We start from the raw sequence: 17,519 nt of genomic DNA, 5'->3' as shown, positions 1-17,519 counted from the left end.
AATCCCTCCGAAAGCGCCTTCAGAACTGACCCGGATTATGTTCACCACTTCTGTGTAGTCAGATGCGACATGAAGGTGTTGCAACTTTAGATTTTCCGCAAGTGATAACATTTCCCTACACGCTATTGCTTCTAGAGTGGCTGCATCAAACAAACCTTGACCACAACAGAGCATGTGTGTGCGAAATCATGAAATCACTAGTTGAGGAGTACTCGTTGCAAAGATCACCCCAACCTCTCCAGGTTGCGACAAGTGGCGCGTTGCATGTGCACCACTTGTCGCAATCTGGGAGTTTTCTCTTTTTCCGTAGATTCGTTTATTCAAAATATTTTATCTCTTAAACCGTGCGTTCAAATCTCGAACCGCTTTCACCGTTGGATTCCTCGCGTCGAGATCTTCAAAACTAGATCCTATGTTGATAGGTTTTGACGAACTTTTTTCACAGAAAAACCGGACGAAAAAACCATATGAAAAAACAAAACCAGGAGCACGGGGTTTTTCCCTTTTTCGAAAGAGGCACGCCTGTGCCTCTCACGAAAATCACAACCGTGCCTCTCGCGGAAGCAAAACCGTGACTCTCGCGGAAGAAAAAAAGTAGAAGAGAAAACATGTTTTTTCCGAGGAGGCACGGCCGTGACTCTCGCGAAAGCACAACCGTGCCTCTCGCGAAACCAAAACCGTGACTCTCGCGAAAGAAAAAAGAACAGAAAACACGTTTTTTTTCGTTTCCGAGAGGCACGGCCGTGACTCTTGGCAAAGCACAACCGTGACTCTCGCGAAAGAAAAAAAACAGAAAACGCGTTTTTTCCGTTTCCGAGAGGCACGGCCGTGACTCTCGCTAAAGCACAACCGTGCCTCTCACAGAAGCAAAACCGTGACTCTCGCGAAAGGAAAAAAAAATAAAAAACGTGTTTTTTCGTTTCCGAGAGGCACGGCCGTGACTCTCGCGAAAGTAAAATCGTGCCTCTCGTGAAAGCAAAACCATAACTCTCGTGAAAGAAAAAAACGTATTTTTCAAGCAATTTTTTCCAAATTTTTTAATCGAAAAGCTAAGGAAGACGGGTGGAAAACCAAAATGTCAAAAAAAATCCAAAAAAAACCGTTTAAAAAGCCGAAAACGTGTGCGAGAAAATAAAATAAAATTCGGAGGGAGCGTCCAGAGCGCGACACGTGATAAATGGCTGAGAGCGCGGCAAGTGACGCTGATCGTTGCGAGGCTCCCGAAGGAGCGCTCGTTAATTAGTTGCTCCCGCGAAATCATAGAAAGTGAATATGGGACGGCCCAGGTAAACTAGAGCATGCCAGGCCGGCTGGCCTGTAAGCCCAGTGAGCCCAAATATAAAGCCCATGTTGCCGTCCATTCCTTTCTCCCCAAGAACAAAGCGAGTGATTTTCGGGGAAAACAAAACAAGTAGATACTCGGAGAAAGGCCAACCGGAGCTTCGCTGCTCGCGTCGTGGCGCGGCACCAGGTCGCTGTAACAGATGGGGCGGCTGCGCGCGTGCCGCCACCATCTCCGCCGCCTCCTCGAGACGAGGCCGCCACCAAGGATCCCCACTCCGGCGCGCCTGCCGCACCTCCCCGCCCGCGTGTCTCCCTTTTCCTCGGCAGTGGCGGTCGCTGCGACCGCGTCCCATGACGCCCGCGACTCCGGCCTCGGGAGCTCGGCCTACTGGGCCTGGATCCGGGCGGCGGCAGAGGCGGCCCCGGCCCCCGCGCCACCACAGGAGGAGGAGGAGGAAGGCCTGTCGCGCTACATCCCCGTCAAGGCCTACTTCCTCTCCACCAGGTGAGTTGGAACGCGTGGGTGGCTGTACGCTGGGTGTTTGATGATAGTTCTGCAAGGAAGACCTTGCGTGCTACTGTGTTTTTTTCAATCTCTCATGCAACATTGTCGTCGGAGGCCACGGTGATTCAGTGCAGAGGAATGAAAAACCTACTTTTGTTTGATTCTGTTTAATCCAATATTTTACAGCATTGATTTGAAGAGCCTTCAGGCGGAGCACGGGAGCGACGTGGTGCCTCCATCCACCCGGTCGCTAAACTACATCGCGCTTCGCTACTCTGAATTCCCTCCAGAGATCATGGTATGTGATTTCGGTGCAGCGCAACATATTTTGAGGGCCAAGAATTATGTTCGTGTTTGACCGTTTGTTGAACATGTTGTTGTATGTGCATCAGATAACCTCATTTATCTGACGTTTCTGTAGTCCATTGGAGTGAAGGACAACAGATTTTGCTATCGCTATGTGGTTGTATTCCAATATGGTTCTGCTGTGCTCTTCAATATTGCTGATCATGAAGCTGAGCACTATCTTGATATGATCAGGAATCATGCTTCGGGATGGCTTCCGGAGATGAGGAAAGACGGTATGTCCATGCTATTCACGAGCTGGCCTGTTATTGTGTAAACTGCTAAATAGTGTACTTTTCCTCATCAATTTGTATTTATTCTTCTTTTCATTTCCATGTATGTGCATGATCAATCCAATTTCCTTTGATGATAATGACTGCTGACATTTGATAAAGACAATTGAGGATGAGAATCACTCTGAATTTAATTTGTGTTTGATGTAGTGCATTTATATGCCACAATGTTTGGCTGAACCTTTATATCGCTTCTGGAACTGTCCTTCTTAATTTAATTGTTTGCAAATGCTTTTTAAATTTACTATGAAACATGTGCAACGTTGTACAAGGTGCAGTGGGTTATGTCAGTGGCAGTCCATGCAGAATTGCATGTTAAAACAGGCATATTTAGAAATATGAGAAGTTGAGTCAAGCCTCATTTTCCAGGGGAGCAAATATCTACTCCCTCCGTCCCACAATGTAAAAACGTCTTACATTGTGGGACGGAGGGAGTAGAATGCTCTCTAATTATTTATGCAGAACAGTTCAAATTATGTAGTTGCACCTGCATAAGTATATAGGCACCCAATCATGCCTAAGATTCCCGCAATTTTATTTATTATTTATTTTTGCCTGGGACCGACTAGGTGCCCCTGGCCTAACAGAATAACAGCGGAAATATGGCACCTATCGCTTAATCCGCTTCTATAACACTGAACCTGTATTATATTCTCACATGATGACATTTATTTCACAATTACCAGATTATGCAGTAGTTGAGAAGCCATTCCTGACAACATGGATGAAAGGAGGTCTTGATTATATAGTTCTTAAATATTTAGACACTGATGGAATTCGGATCATTTCAAGTGTTCTTGGTCAAAGTATCGCTCTTGATCATTACATACGGCAGGTACTGTGATTGAGCAAAGTCAAGAAACTATTTTAATGTGGTTGTATGGTTTAAAGTTCTAAGACGCTACTTTAATAGGTTGATGATATGGTTGAGGAATTTACTGAAATCAATCGTATCATGGAGAAGACTGGGGACTTCACAATGAAAAGAAAGAAGCTCTTTCAACTTGTGGGCAAGGCTAATTCTAATCTCGCAGATGTTATCATTAGACTTGGCCTTTTTGACAGGTATGCACTCTAGGTGCGGCACTCCCTCCTCCTGCATATTATATATCATATACTCCCTCCATCCATATTAATTGACACACACTTAATACACCTTTGTATTAAAGTCGGTACTACCTCCGTCTAGGTGAATAAGTCATTCGCGTAGTTCTAGGTCATCGATTTGAGGAATTAAATATGTGTTACATGTCATGAAAAGTATATCACTAGATTTCTACACGGATGTAGTTTCTAAATATATATTTTTTGTCACATATAATACATATTTAGATAGTTAAATCGTCGACCTAGAACTACGCGAATGACTTATTCACCGAGACGGAGGTAGTACTAAATGTGCGTCAAGTAATATGGATTGGAAGGAGTACCATATATTTTAGCAGTGTATGTGTTGTCATTTTCTTGAAGGAAGGAATTTCTTTATGCATCAACCCCATGTGCTGTGTTGTGTTATGGAACAGAAGGCATGTAACTGTCTAAAACTTAAGAAGACATAACTTGAGATCGTAGCCATGTACTCCCTCCGTCCGGAAATACTTGTCATCAAAATGGATGAAAGGGGATGTATCTAGATGTATTTTAGTTCTAGATACATCTCTTTTTATCCATTTTGATGACAAGTATTTCCGGACGGAGGGAGTAGGACTATATGATAATTGATATCTATAGGCCAGTTTGGTACTCACATGGTACTTCTCTCAGAAAAAGAAACAGTAATATTTATTCTGTTAATTGAATAACTTTCCTCGTACTTTCAAGAAAGGTTAATATTTTGTTCTCCATACATACAAAATATACAATGCCACAGCTCTTTATATTTTTAGTCTTTTTACTAGCATTGTGTTACGCTTCGAGATTCAAAGAACCACAGATGTACTGTGAGACTATTATTCCCAGAATTAGCTAAGAGCCTAAGACACGTTCAAAATAAAATAAAATTAGCTAAGACAGTTATGAAAAAGAGACTTTGTTAATCTGTACTTAAATGCATAACATGGATGCTAGAGTCTTCTTTTTCATCGTAATATGAACAACATGATTTTTTACAGGTCAGAAATTGCTTGGAAAAATGCAAATTATGCACAAATTCTGGAGTATCTTCGGGAAGAATATGAACTGAATCAACGTTTTGGAAGCCTAGACTTCAAACTGAAATTCGTGGAGGTATTTTGTTCGTTCTTCTTTAGTGCAATAGCTGATTTCATCCACCCTATTTCACATTTTCACTTACAGTTCATTGTTGGTAACAGCACAATGTTCATTTTCTTCAAGAAGTGCTCCAAAATAGACGATCGAATTTTCTGGAGTGGGGTGTCATAATTCTGCTGGCTATTGAGATTGTGATCTCACTATACGAAATTATCAAGGATTCCAGCATGATGTCTTGAGCACTCTCACTCATTGGCCCACAGCTCATCAGTCATCACCTACTGCTATATTAATTACATTCTCCTCTTTCTGTCGCCATTCCCTACTGATGATCTCTAACCTCAGTTGAAAGCAGCTGGAGGCTATGTTCCCTTCAGGCACTCTCTGATTGCTCTGGTATTGCCTAGAGTGCATTTTTGGGTTTTATCCTTTTGTCCTGAGGAAATTTTATAGATTACTAGGTCATAAAATTAATTCCTTCACTCTCCAATGACCTAATGGCCAGCAACATCCAGGGCATTGGTGCTTGGTAAACCTTTTTAGTTTTCCAGAGATGTTCTTATTAGATGCTCTCTTTTCAACAACAATGCTGGCAGGGTTCAGTTATATTATTTTAGGCTTGTGTTAGGTTCTGCCCTTTTAGTGACAACAAAAAAGGCTCACCATTACTCAATGGCATTTTCAATTACTTTGCACTAGTATTCCTCACATTTCAGTATCAGAAATAGCTTGAGATGAATTTCCCTGTGTTCCAGCAGTAGTGTATATGGTTCTGAAATGTTAGGATTTTTTTGCATTTGTTTGCCAACGGGGTAACATTGTTACCATGGGTATTCTACCTGATAATGGCGCGTGTTAAATCAGTGCCTCAAATCCCTGATAATGGTAGTCACAAAAGGATTTAAAAGTAACTAAATATACCTAGGGTTCCTTTAGACAGTTTTTCTATTTACTGACAAAGAATTTCAAAGGTGCACCCAAGAGAGTGGGCACTCGGTTGCAAAACGTAATGTCACGAATGGCAAAAAATTCTGAGAAAACATTACGTACGTACATGACCAATTCCTTTCTGGACTCATCTAAAAAAAGAAAAGAAAAATCCTTTCTGTGCTTGTAAAATTTCTTGGGAAAAGCCAAACTTTTGCTCCATGTGCGAAAGCAATAGACGTTCAATTTTATTTTTTAGAGTATGGAGATAGACATATGTTTCCTTCCTCCTGGGACACATAAATGTTTTTAATAAAAAATTTAAGAGATGAGGTTTTGAGGGTGACGATGCACGGAGAACACGCACATAAACGTGATCTCACAATTAATACCTTCCATAGATAACCAACAGCCCAACACGAAGAATAAGGATATGAAATGACGAGCAAACAGAGCACGGCATTTGGAAAAGTGTCAAGACTGCCGCACTTGGGTTCTCGTGTCACTAAAATAAACCTTGCCTAAAAAATAATCTAAAATCAACCGCAGATGGATTCGCTCACATTGTGCCTCGTGTCTCTTGCCATTTGCTTCACGATTACTGTTTTTTTTGGCTGAAGTTTTCTTTTGATTGTCAAGAGTTATGAGCACAACCAATCTCACTTTTTTTGGCAGTCCCTTTAAGACACATTTCCATCAGTTGTCACAAACCTGAGGGAACTTCTTTTCTCAAAAAAATAATATGCTTATAATCTTTTCTACTTCTTTTCATGATTTGCCGCGTGTGCTATTTTTGTCTCAGCACTGCATGTGCCGTTTTGTTTTTTCTACAGTTGCGTGTGCGCGTCATTACCAAAATGCCGGAACAAAACTTGCAGGAAATACGCAAACTTCCAAAGCACGCTTTCTTAATCAGCAAGTACCTTCCATACACGGCCACGCAGTGGCGCTGAAGGCCCGGACGGCCCATACTCGAAAAAGACCCATTGGTCCTCCCTTCCCTCCGCTCACACGGTCACATTCACAGCCACACCGCAAACGGCAAACCCAGAACCGCCGCGCAGAGCGAGGCCGCGGCGGCGGCGACGGCCCACGCGACGACGCCGTGGCGCGCGGCCGCGTTGGGCGACGGCGCCGCGGCCTGCGGCGGCTGCGCGGGACTTTCCTCGACGAGCACGGTGACCTTCATGCCGCTCCAGCAGTAGCCGCGGCTGCAGATGAAGTAGTAGCGGCCCGTGTGGTTGAGCTGGAACACGAAGCCGCGGCCGCGGTCGTATTTGACGAGGGGCTTGCTCGCGTCGCACTTGTCGTACGCCGCCGCGTCCGCCACCTGCACCACGTCGTACATGTCCCTGGCGTAGTTGAACTCTGCAGCACGCGCGCGTATGTGCACGGGCGGATCAGTTGGCCGGGCCGGGAAATGGTAGATCGATCGAGAAGACGGTGGAAACTAGGGAGGAGGAGTGTGGTGCTTACGGAGCCAGTCGCCGACGTGGAAGCGGTACTGGTCGGGCCAGGTGGTGTAGTTGACGTTGGCGGCCCAGTTCTTCTTGCCGCCGACGACGAACTTCTCCGCGGCGGAGGGGGCCGGCGCCGCCGCGAGGAGGAGGAACGCCACGGGGAGGAAGAGGGGGAGATTGGGCGCGGCCATTTTTTGGAGATCGGTGGAGGCTGAGGAGGAGGAAGGGGTGGAATGCGTGAAGCCGGGAGGGTATTTATGGAGCCGCGTGGACCGGGCCGGGAATTCGAACAAGCGGCGAGCACGCGGTAACAAACATATGGCACATTACACGCGTGTGTTGCGGCCGCGGGGTACACCGCCCTGCGCGGTGAGAGCGCATGGCGCACGACGCGGCAGCGGAGACATAGCTGGAGCGCCTCCGGTAAAGTGGACTCTGCGGTGACTGCTAGGCGGGGCCTTTTAGTAAAAATTCCACCGTTTTCTTTTTCAGAGGATGAAGAGGAGCCGGTGGAATGGACATGGCCGTAGGCCGTAGCTGCCGGATATGACACCCCCTGCGATGTTTGACTGCGATGTTTGTGAAGCAACGGAAGGCTTTTTTCTTCTAAAAAAGAGAGCATAACCGAAAAACATTTGCTCTAGGCCTCTGTCTATATTTGGCGTCCAGAATGCACGGGAGCTGATCGCGAATAAACGTAAGCTGCTTCATGAGGGAAAGTCTCAAGAGACGTACCAAATGTTCATGAGGATCCGTGCTATAACAGCAAACTATGTAAATGCTCACTCACCTAATGCAAGTAGAAAAATTGAAGGATGGAGTAGACCTCCTATGGGATTTGTTAGGCTAAATGTGGATGCCTTTTTTTAATCATGATCCGCTAAGGGGCACAGCGGGTGCTGTCCTCAGGGATGACAAAGAAAATTCCATTGTTGGCGCAAATTGAAATTTTGAGTGGTGCACTGATGTTCTGACAGCAGAAGTATTAGTGCTTAGGTTTGGTTTATTGTTGAAACAAAATGCGGGCTGCAATAGTCTCGTTATTTACTCTAATAACATGGAAGTCATTGACACAATGAAGAATGGAGGACATTCTGCAAGAGCAGCGGTGACAGTTTTTGATGATTGCTATTTTCATGGCTTTTTGATTTTTCTCTTGCTAGTTTTGAATGTTGTAATAGGGAGCAAATAAAGTAGCTCATGAGCTTGCTAGACCAATAAAATGTTCAATGACAAGGGAGTGGTTCAAGGAGTGTATGATAAATATTGTACCTCTTCTTATAGACGATGTAACCATTGTTTCTAATAAGTAAAGGTGTTGCTTTTTTAAATTAAAAAACGATTGCAGCATCTGCAAGAGCAACGCTAGCATATCCCCCCCCCCCCCCCCCCCCCCCCCCCCGCGCACCTGGTTGGAGATAAACAGCCTCCTCCGTGCATCGGTTCCAAAGAAGCACATATAGGACCGATGTTGTGCCAAAACTCGAAGATTTGATGTTTAATAATCCACACTAGGCTTGATTGCGGTGGATCTGGTGCTCGACCTCGGCGACATCGACGGCTAACATTACCTCCAGAATTTGAGGAGGATGGGGATGATCCCCCGCCGACACGCCACAACGATAAAGGCCTTACGCTCGACAGGCTTCTTCATCGGCTCACAACGCCCTTCGAGGCTATGGTTTTCCTTCGAATTTGACGATGGTTATCGGTGATGATGGCAGTTGCCGAAAATTCTATGGTCTTGAATGTAATTTTATTTTCTTGGAGAGGTTTTGCGCAAAATTCTGCAAACACATGTTCTTCCTTGGTCTTTCTGGTCGGTTCCGTGTGTGGGCGCATCACTATATTTGTGATTGATGAAACACACGGAAGTCCTAGAAAAACTAGCATATTCCCCAAAATTCCCTTAAAAGAACAGATTTCTTGAAATTACCCAGACTCGATACTTGATAATAACCGCTTATATGGAGAACTGAGCGCATACTGCAAAAATCAGCCCTATGGGATTCACTAGATACATCTTCATTGCTATATATTTTGGAGGGTGTTCCATATGCCTCCACCTCCGGCCTACATATTTAGAGTCACAAAGACAACTTAGAGCAAAAATGTTAACAAGTCACAAACACTCCGTAAAACCTCCATGCTCGCTTGTGCTGCCGCCCAGCTCTCTAACCCCCACCAGGTGGGTCCCACACCGCAGGCAAAGTAGGCAGAACATGTTATGCTGAATTTGATTTTGCTCACCTCAAAAATGAAAAAAAAAAACTGATTTTGCCGCCAACCTCTCTACAAACTTGACCGATCGTCCTTAAAACCATTATACAGGCTGAGGTTTTACAGAATCAGCTAGAGCTGCTCTAAGATTCAAAGCTTTGCAAAACACCAACAGCAATAGAAATGATCATGTGCCACAGTCCCACCACACGGTGGCTCCTCTTGCTCTTGTGATACAAAAATCTATATAGGTGAAACAATAAACGTCTCAAATATGTTCCTCCAAGTTGAGTCCCAATATGAATATGCCTATGGCCGTTCCCTGCCCCGTTTATTCTTTGATGACGCAAGAAAATCGGATGATGGAGCAGGCACTGCGCTGCACATTTGTCAGCGCTCAGTCCAGCCTCCTTAGCAAGTATGCTACCTGGACGTCCTTGGTCAGCGGCATGATCCTATTGCTGTACAGTCCAGCGACCAGGCTGGGCCTGATCTTGTACACAGGCGCCATGCCCTTAGCTTCAGCTCCTATGTTCACCTCCTGTCCAAATATCTTGGCCTTGGTTTCCACCCGATGTTCGATCGCACGCTCGACCGTCTCGTAGGTGAGGAGCTGCATTAGTTGAGCGCCGTCCTGCAATGGCCGCCCGACAAATTGGTTGTTTCCACAATGGGATCAAATTGCAGTCCATTTGAAACAATGTAAGCGGAAGAGAAGTATGACAGTGTTACCCCTCATTGTAACATAGAGCACTGACCTGAGCTTTTATTGCAGGAGTGTAATCTTCAGGGGACTCTTGAAACTTGGCCTCTGCCACAAACTTTCCATAGTGGATTCTCTTAGAGAGTGCCTGAATTACAGAACAGTGGTGGAAAAGACAGATGAGCAAAATGTACTTCCCAAAGAAATGCTTAGTTGCAGGAACCTCTAGTGAACCTCAGCTTAGTCATATGGAACTGACATATAATAAAATTACGACAGTACAAAATCTTGCAAACAATGGTAATAACAAGGCTTATTTTCAGTGAATGAATGTTATGGCATAGTAAAAATGATTTGCAACAATTAGCTGTCCGGCTCAAAGACCAGCAGTATTGATCTAGTGTAGTACCTGCAAGCAGGTCGTGTCGCAAAGAGCACTGGATCCAGAATTTCCATCACTTCCTTCTTTCACTAGCCTTGGAAGAACTTCATCAAAGTACATTTTCCAAATCTCTTTGTTGATATTAATGGAATCAGCAATAGGATGCAGAACCTATGAAAATAATAAAGACAACATAAGAATCCATCCAAAATTGCATCAACAAGAAAAACACAGTGATCTACTAGAAATACGAGTCTTTCAATAGATGATAATATTCCACAATCAATATTGACAGATGTTTCAGGCTCCAGATGGATAGTCAGAGCTTTTAATGAAACTGAAATGAATGCTAGTTGCTAACAAGTAACAATGGAAAACAGAAGCACGGTATTGTTCAATCGTTCATGCACCGATGTCAAAACCCTGAATATGTTAGTTGGCAATTCCAGGACCATGTTTTCCTACATTGACAAAAAATATCTACAGGCCTACAAGGGAAGCATTTGACACCCAAGAAAACTTGAAATTTGCATTACCGTTGGATACTGGATAGGCGGCAACAGTGTCTCAGGCAGATCTTCTGGAAAGAATGGGTGCTCATCTGGGCTCTTGTATCTCCCAACCTACATAAGAAAGATCAGCATATGTATTTTCTAGGCAATGCCGTAATCAATTATATTTCTAATTGCAAGGATGCTCCACCTTTGCATGTAGCTTTTCAGTTTCTCTAACCATGAATTCAACCAAAGAGCCGCCAAATCCATCCACATGGAAAGAATTGCTATCATATGTATCAGCATTATAACAATACTGTGCTCTCTCCAAGAGACCGAATATGATGCTGTCTTCTAGTCTAATCAACGAAGTTCTGACACTGTCCAAGGTCAGTATTTGACTTTGATCTATCCTCTGTTTCTCCACCCTAGAAGAAGTGTACCATTAAGAAAAGTTATCAGTTCCTTGCAGTAAAACAAAACAAACATTTTTTTGCAGAAGTATCATAGCTATAAGTCAAAGTTCTCAGAACCAGGTTAATCCATTCATAGTGCTATAATTCAATGCTCTGCTCAAGGTTGCACTTGCACATACGTTTGCAGAAAGTCTCACCACAATTAGGTGAGCCTTAGTCACTAAGACATTACAAGCAGGCCTTAGTTATCAGAACTATAAGTCAAAGTTATTAGAACCAGGTTAATTCATTCATAGTGCTATAATTCAATGCTCTGCTCAAGGTTGCACTTGCACATACGTTTGCAGAAAGTCTCACCACAATTAGGTGAGCCTTAGCCACTAAGATATTACAGGCATGCCCTAGTCAAAGTTAATCATTCACCACTTTTTGGTCTTTCAGTATGACTTGAAGACATGTGGTCAAGTCATCAAATATTAATGAACTATTTCGGTGGAAGTAAAAAAGATGCTGCAATAATTTGCATCATTGCATGATTAAACATAATTTGAAAAAATAACAAGACAGAAAAGAACAAACACAACCCCTATAAGGCTACAATCCAGGTCACATGCTATGTTTCGAAGTTAACTCTTACACCAACAAGAAGTTGATGGTTTAAGCAGAAGGGACAACATAATCAACTATTCAACTCTCTACTATTGAGATCTCGAGTCAAACTAGAGTACATAAAAAAAGAGCTTGGAATAACTCAATCATTAACTTCATATCGAAGCAACGATAGACTTAATATTTTGTAACTAAATAATTGTAACTGAAAACAGCGCAACCGGACTGAATATTTCACAATTCAAATACTTGTAACTGAAAACAACACAACCAATCCCAGAATGAATACACCAAATCACCAACCCCCAACACGGAAACATCCGTATCCGTAAGCAAAGCAAAAGAAACGGGGGAATCAATGTCGGTAAGCATAACATGAAGCCATACCTGGCCACCGGCGCGGAGTTGTTAGTTGCAGCGAACAGCGCCCGCGCCGGCCGCGACGACGCCTTCCTCCACGCCGATCCAAAGGCGACGCTGCTCCGGCCCTGCGCTCCCTGGCTCGTGCCGTGCCAGGCCGCGGGCAACGCGGCCGCCTTCGATGCCACCTTAAACTCCATGGCCGACCGCGCCCCGGCCCTCCGCTGCAGCCTGGAAAGTGGAATTGGGATCTCTGGATTTGGATTTCAGAATCAGGCGTGCCGGGCTGGAAGGAAAGGAGCAGGGGAGGTGGGTGCGTGTGAAAGAGAGAGGGAGAGGAGCGAGATGGTTGGGGGAGCGAAGTAGGTAGGAGTAGGACCGACCGTACGAGGGAGAGGCGGGAGGGTGAGGAGGGGGGCGGAGGCCCGGCGCGGTAGGTAGCCTGTCGTGAGGGTTCCTTCTCTGTAAGTGGTCGTCCCTTGACCGAACCTGTGGCGTGGGGTTGGTCACCCAATAAATATTGTAGATGTTTGATAGAAAAAAGTTTCTATTTTTATTGAGAAGGGATCGTCCTAAATTTTTGGCCGAGGTGAGATGACGCGGGATTGATCGTCAATAAACATTGTATGTGTCCGATGGGGAAAAGGTTCCCATTTTTATTGAGAGGGGTTGTCCCCAAGTTTTTAGCCGAGGCGAGATGACACGGGGTTGGTCACCAATAAGCATTGTACGTGTTTGGTGGGGGAAAAGTTCCCATTTTTATTGTTGGTGATTGCATGTTTTACATGACTAGTAATAATGTACGTGAAATGCACGTTTAAAGCAACTCCAATGGGGCGATCCATTTCGTCCGTCCGCGTTTGCTTGGGTCGGTGCGGACAAAAGTAGCGGCCCAACGCGCCTACCCAAACGGACGCGCGTCCGTTTTTCGTCCGCGGGCGACCCATTCCCGGCCCATTTTTGAGCCTGATTTGCGTCGGCGCGGACACGCGACGGACGCGCGCTTGCTCGCCTACTCCTATCCCCGGGCCCGCTCGTTTGTGGCACATTGGCCTTCCCTCCCCCCAGCCAACAAGCAACCCTTGCCCCCGGCTCCTCCGTCACCGACGCCGCCGCCCATTTTGCCGGCGACTCTTCCAGCTGCCGCCGCCTCCACATTCGCCCAGCAACGCCGCCCCTGCCCCCAGTCGCCCGCCGCCGCCGTTTGGACGCCGGGGAGCAAGCTGGTTCCCTGCCGCTGTTTCCCCCACGCCCAGCCGCCTCGCCGCCCCAGCCACAGACGACCGACACGCTCGTCGGACGCCGTCACCCTCGTCGGACGCCGACCGGGCAGCTAGCTGGTCTGTGGGCGCCGCGTCTTCCCTCGCCGGCCGTCTCCTTCGACGCCCGCAAGCTGTTCGACAGTTTGTCAAGGTACGAAAATAGCCCACCGGTGAACTTTACTGTCAACGGCCACACCTACGACAAAGGGTATTATCTGGGTGACGGTATCTGTCGTGGCTTTGTCACGGCAGATGTCCTAGAGAAAGGACTTAGTCGTGGAGGCATCGCGGCGGGTTAGCTTGAAGGGGTTAAAGAGGACACAGGGACGCAAGAGAGTTTATACTAGTTCGGCCCCTTCGATGAAGGTAAAGCCTACGTCTAGTTGTGATGAAATTGATGGGGTTTCGATGACTAGGGAGCCAACAAGCTTCGCCTATGTCTCGAGTTGTTGTCTCTCTCTGAACCGCCGCCGGGTCGTCCCCTTATATACACGGGTGACACCCGTCGGCTCATAGAGTCCTAACACCGGTCGATATTCGTATTCCGGGTTGGTCTCTCCTTATTCCTAACTTACAGTACAAGTTTATATACAAATCCTGGTTTATAGCTACAAGTCTTGAACCGGCTACGGGCCTTAGGCCCTCATCTGCCTTCTTGGGCTTTATCACTCTGGAACTACTGATGAAGTTGACCCGGCCCAGATAGGCCGGTTTACGCCCAACAGTAATATCCCCAACATTAGGCCCCAGATTGATTTGAACGGGTTCATGTCAATCCTTTAACAAAAGCTTCATCTTCAACATCTTCTCATAAATTGGTAAACCGCCTTGATGTCATCTTCTCTGATTGCTGTAAACCGGAGTGACGTTACCTGTCATAACGAAGCTATCCATTATGCTTCTTTGTTTAATAGATCTGCGGAAATCAAGGCGACAGCTCTGTTTCGTGGCCCCTTGATTCTCGCGCCTGACACCTGTTCTTTCGCCTTATAAATAGGACCGAAGGGTCATTTCTTTTCTCCCCTTCGTGCCTTTCTTCTTCGTCTTCCTCGCGTCGCCAGCCTCGGAGCTCCGCCGCCGCCGTCGACCTCTGCCTCAACCTTGGCCGCTGCATCAACCTGGGCGCACCAGAGCATCGCGGCAACCTTCCGCGTCTTCCTCAGCTCCGGTAAATCTTCTATCCTTTCCCCCGCAGATCTGACCTAGGGTTTCACAGTTCTTCAGTGTTCATCGTCTGCCTCTTGCTCATACGATAGATCTTTAGATGACTCCACAAATCTTTATTCTGTGCAATGGTAGCTGTTTACCCTTCGCCTTCACTTACACATCTCAAAACCATAGATCTGTATGTACGTCTTGCTCATTGATTCGGTACTGCTCCTTTTGGACCTCTGAATATTTATCTTTTTTTCTGAACTTGCTTCAGATCCATCGCTGTAGAGAAATCTTACGAAATCTGTTTCTATAAACTTACTCATCTGCTTCAATGTTTAAACCAGGCGGTTTAACCTTGTAATTGCCAAACCGGTATATACCATTAGTCCCCTTGTTGAACCGCCAGATGTTGTTGCTTCATAAAACTCCGGTTCAGATAGTTCTATCTCCGGTTTAACATTGCATATACCAATGTACCTTGATCAAATGCATTTTTGAACCGGGATCTTCTACCTTGTAGATTCCATCATGGCCAAGCAAGTATATGAGTGCAATTGGGTTCCTTCTCGCGTCACAGAGGCTCAGCTGGACGATCTAGTCCTGATCGGCGCTTTAGGCAGCAAAGATACCATCCATTGGAGGGCTCCTGGCAAAGAATGCCCTCCCACTCCTCAAGAAGGAGAGGTTGTTGTTTTCGTAGATCACTTAGCTCGGGGCTTTAAGCCGCCCGGTTCTAAATTTTACCGGGATGTTTTGGCCGATTTCCAACTCCATCCACAAGACACTGGCCCCAATTCTGTTACAAATATGTGTCACTTCCAAGTGCTCTGTGAGGCGTTCTTTCAAGAGGAGCCCACAGTGGAATTGTTCAGAGACCTTTTCCATCTAAACCGCCGTACTGAGTTTACTGACGGCTCCAATACGGAGTTGGGTGGCGTGGCGATCCAGAAAAGGAAAGAGGTCACATACCCTCACGCCAAACTGCACAGCCACCCCAAAGAGTGGAATCAGACATGGTTCTATTGCAAAGACACCTCCCCTGCTGGTGAGAATCCCTTGCCTGGCTTTCGTCCGGAGCGGCTCAGCAATACACACCCTTTTCCGCAAAGATTGACTGCCCAGGAGAGAAGCAAATATGCTCCTCAACTGTCGAAGCTCAGAGCCTTTATGGCCAACGGTTTAACAGGGGTTGATCTCGCTCGCTGTTGGATATCATGGAGCATACTGCCCCTTAGTCAGCGCTCCGGTTTGATGTGCGAGTATACCGGCAGTGTTGATGACCCACTGCGGCATTCCAAAATCCAGCTCACCGATGAAGAAATCACAGAGGTTGTGAATAAGATGCTGAATGAACCGGAATATATCTGTGCTAAAAACGGCATGCTTCGCTTCTGTGCCACCAACAAACCGCCAGCTGTAAGACCTTGATTTTTCCTTTTGCTGAATCTGTTATTGATATATCTGGTCATTGTTTAATATCAGTGTCTATGTAATCAGGGCAATGACCCGTTTTGGAGCAAGAAATTGCCGCAGGAGAAACTAGAAAAACCAGACAAACCGGAAAGAGCAACCCGGCAAAAGACTAAAGCTGTAAAGAAGACTGCCCACAGGAAAAGAACTACTGCATCTTCTAATCCGGCCCCTGATGATGATGTGGATAATCCGGACCTTGAGGTAGAGCTTGACTCACTTGGCTTATTTTTCATGCGTCTTATTGATGATGATATTTGTCAGGATGATGCCGAAGCCAGCCACGCTGATGCTGCAGAGGTAATTATTCTCTCTTCCGATTCAAAACCTTTGCCTTCGCTAAGAATTTGTCAGGCAAACCGGAAAGTTAAATTTTCTCATCCTCTTGCTTATTTGGATCCCAAATTTCTTATGAAGACCCAACAGCACGAAGCTCGTCGCACAACCCGGCATAGCGGCCAGGTAGTTATCTCCGCCGGTTTACCGAATAGTCCGGTTCGGAAACGCCGTTCAGAGGTCTCTAATTTGCTTGTCAGTGATTGTCCTAAAGCGGGCTGCTTTCGTCAACCTCTTAATCCATGTGACTCCGATTACCAGGTTACTTCCCACTCATCTTCTGGCGAGTCATCAGCTACTCAGCTGCCACCGCTCAAAACGGTGCTTGGGTAAGCTATACTTATTATGATATTTGCAGCACATCGCCTTAGAACATATGCTGTATTTGATTTTGTTATTCTTTTCAGGGCCAAACCTAGGCCAAGCAAGAAGGCCCGCCTGGACAAAGCGGCCGAAGAAGATGCCGTTCTTGAGCCAGGCAAAACACCCGATCTTGAAGCGGCTATTCCTGAGGATATACCCAACGATCCACCGCAGCAAGACGACGATCTTATTGCTGAAGAGAGACCTACTGATGCCTCAGGTCCTGTCAATCAGCCCACAGGCTCCATCCGGATTGAGAGATCCACCGGTCCAGCAAAACCTACTGACAAGCCAACAACCCCAGTGCAAACCGGCGATACTCAGGAGGATGAGGTTGTCATTACTGGCACTGGCCATACCGAGCCAAGCAATCCTGTTGCTTTGTCCAAACATTCCGCCAAGGAAGAATTTGCTGCCTTTGGTAAAGGCAAGTGGAATGCTGATCTGGCAAATTACGCTGCTCTGAACGCACAAGATATCCATTCCGGCTACCTGAACCGGCTGTATACCAGCCGTGACTATGAAGCCATTCTGGTTAATATGATGAAGGATAAATACGAGGTAACTTCCATATGCTCTTTCCTGCTTGTATACTTCAATACTTGCTGACTCTCCTAGCCCCCAAGGGCCGGTTTGTAATCTTCTTTCAAACCGGGACTTACTAATATAAATCTTAATACTTTGAAATTCACCGATGTAGCCCCCAAGGGCCGGTTCAACTTAG

At 46.0% G+C, this 17,519-nt stretch overlaps 3 protein-coding genes across 3 annotated transcripts; 1 reads left to right on the top strand and 2 right to left on the bottom strand.

The window, feature by feature from the left end:
- The first annotated feature begins 1,391 nt into the window (after positions 1–1,391).
- On the top strand, positions 1,392–5,333 carry LOC125544866 (protein RETARDED ROOT GROWTH, mitochondrial-like). Its single transcript, XM_048708640.1, has 7 exons — positions 1,392–1,789; positions 1,976–2,087; positions 2,211–2,370; positions 3,114–3,262; positions 3,341–3,492; positions 4,539–4,653; positions 4,740–5,333. The coding sequence occupies exons 1-7, from the start codon at positions 1,485–1,487 to the stop codon at positions 4,875–4,877; spliced, it is 1,131 nt and encodes a 376-aa protein (XP_048564597.1). The 5' UTR covers positions 1,392–1,484; the 3' UTR covers positions 4,878–5,333.
- A 1,114-nt stretch (positions 5,334–6,447) lies between these two features.
- LOC125544867 (lamin-like protein) lies at positions 6,448–7,329 on the bottom strand. Its single transcript, XM_048708641.1, has 2 exons — positions 7,042–7,329; positions 6,448–6,933 (listed from the first exon to the last, which is right to left on the bottom strand). The coding sequence occupies exons 1-2, from the start codon at positions 7,214–7,216 to the stop codon at positions 6,587–6,589; spliced, it is 522 nt and encodes a 173-aa protein (XP_048564598.1). The 5' UTR covers positions 7,217–7,329; the 3' UTR covers positions 6,448–6,586.
- A 1,987-nt stretch (positions 7,330–9,316) lies between these two features.
- LOC125544865 (chorismate mutase 1, chloroplastic-like) lies at positions 9,317–12,610 on the bottom strand. The gene is made up of 6 exons (XM_048708639.1): positions 12,237–12,610; positions 11,033–11,252; positions 10,867–10,953; positions 10,358–10,501; positions 10,004–10,096; positions 9,317–9,879 (listed from the first exon to the last, which is right to left on the bottom strand). Exons 1-6 carry the CDS (start codon positions 12,407–12,409, stop codon positions 9,643–9,645), a joined length of 954 nt encoding a protein of 317 aa, XP_048564596.1. The 5' UTR covers positions 12,410–12,610; the 3' UTR covers positions 9,317–9,642.
- Positions 12,611–17,519: the final 4,909 nt, after the last annotated feature.

This window comes from Triticum urartu, chromosome 3, assembly GCF_003073215.2.
Source record: "Triticum urartu cultivar G1812 chromosome 3, Tu2.1, whole genome shotgun sequence".
NCBI classification, from domain to species: Eukaryota; Viridiplantae; Streptophyta; class Magnoliopsida; order Poales; family Poaceae; genus Triticum; species Triticum urartu.
The sequence above is the reverse complement of the archived record's forward strand: the minus strand, read 5'-3'. Positions and strand labels throughout refer to the sequence as shown.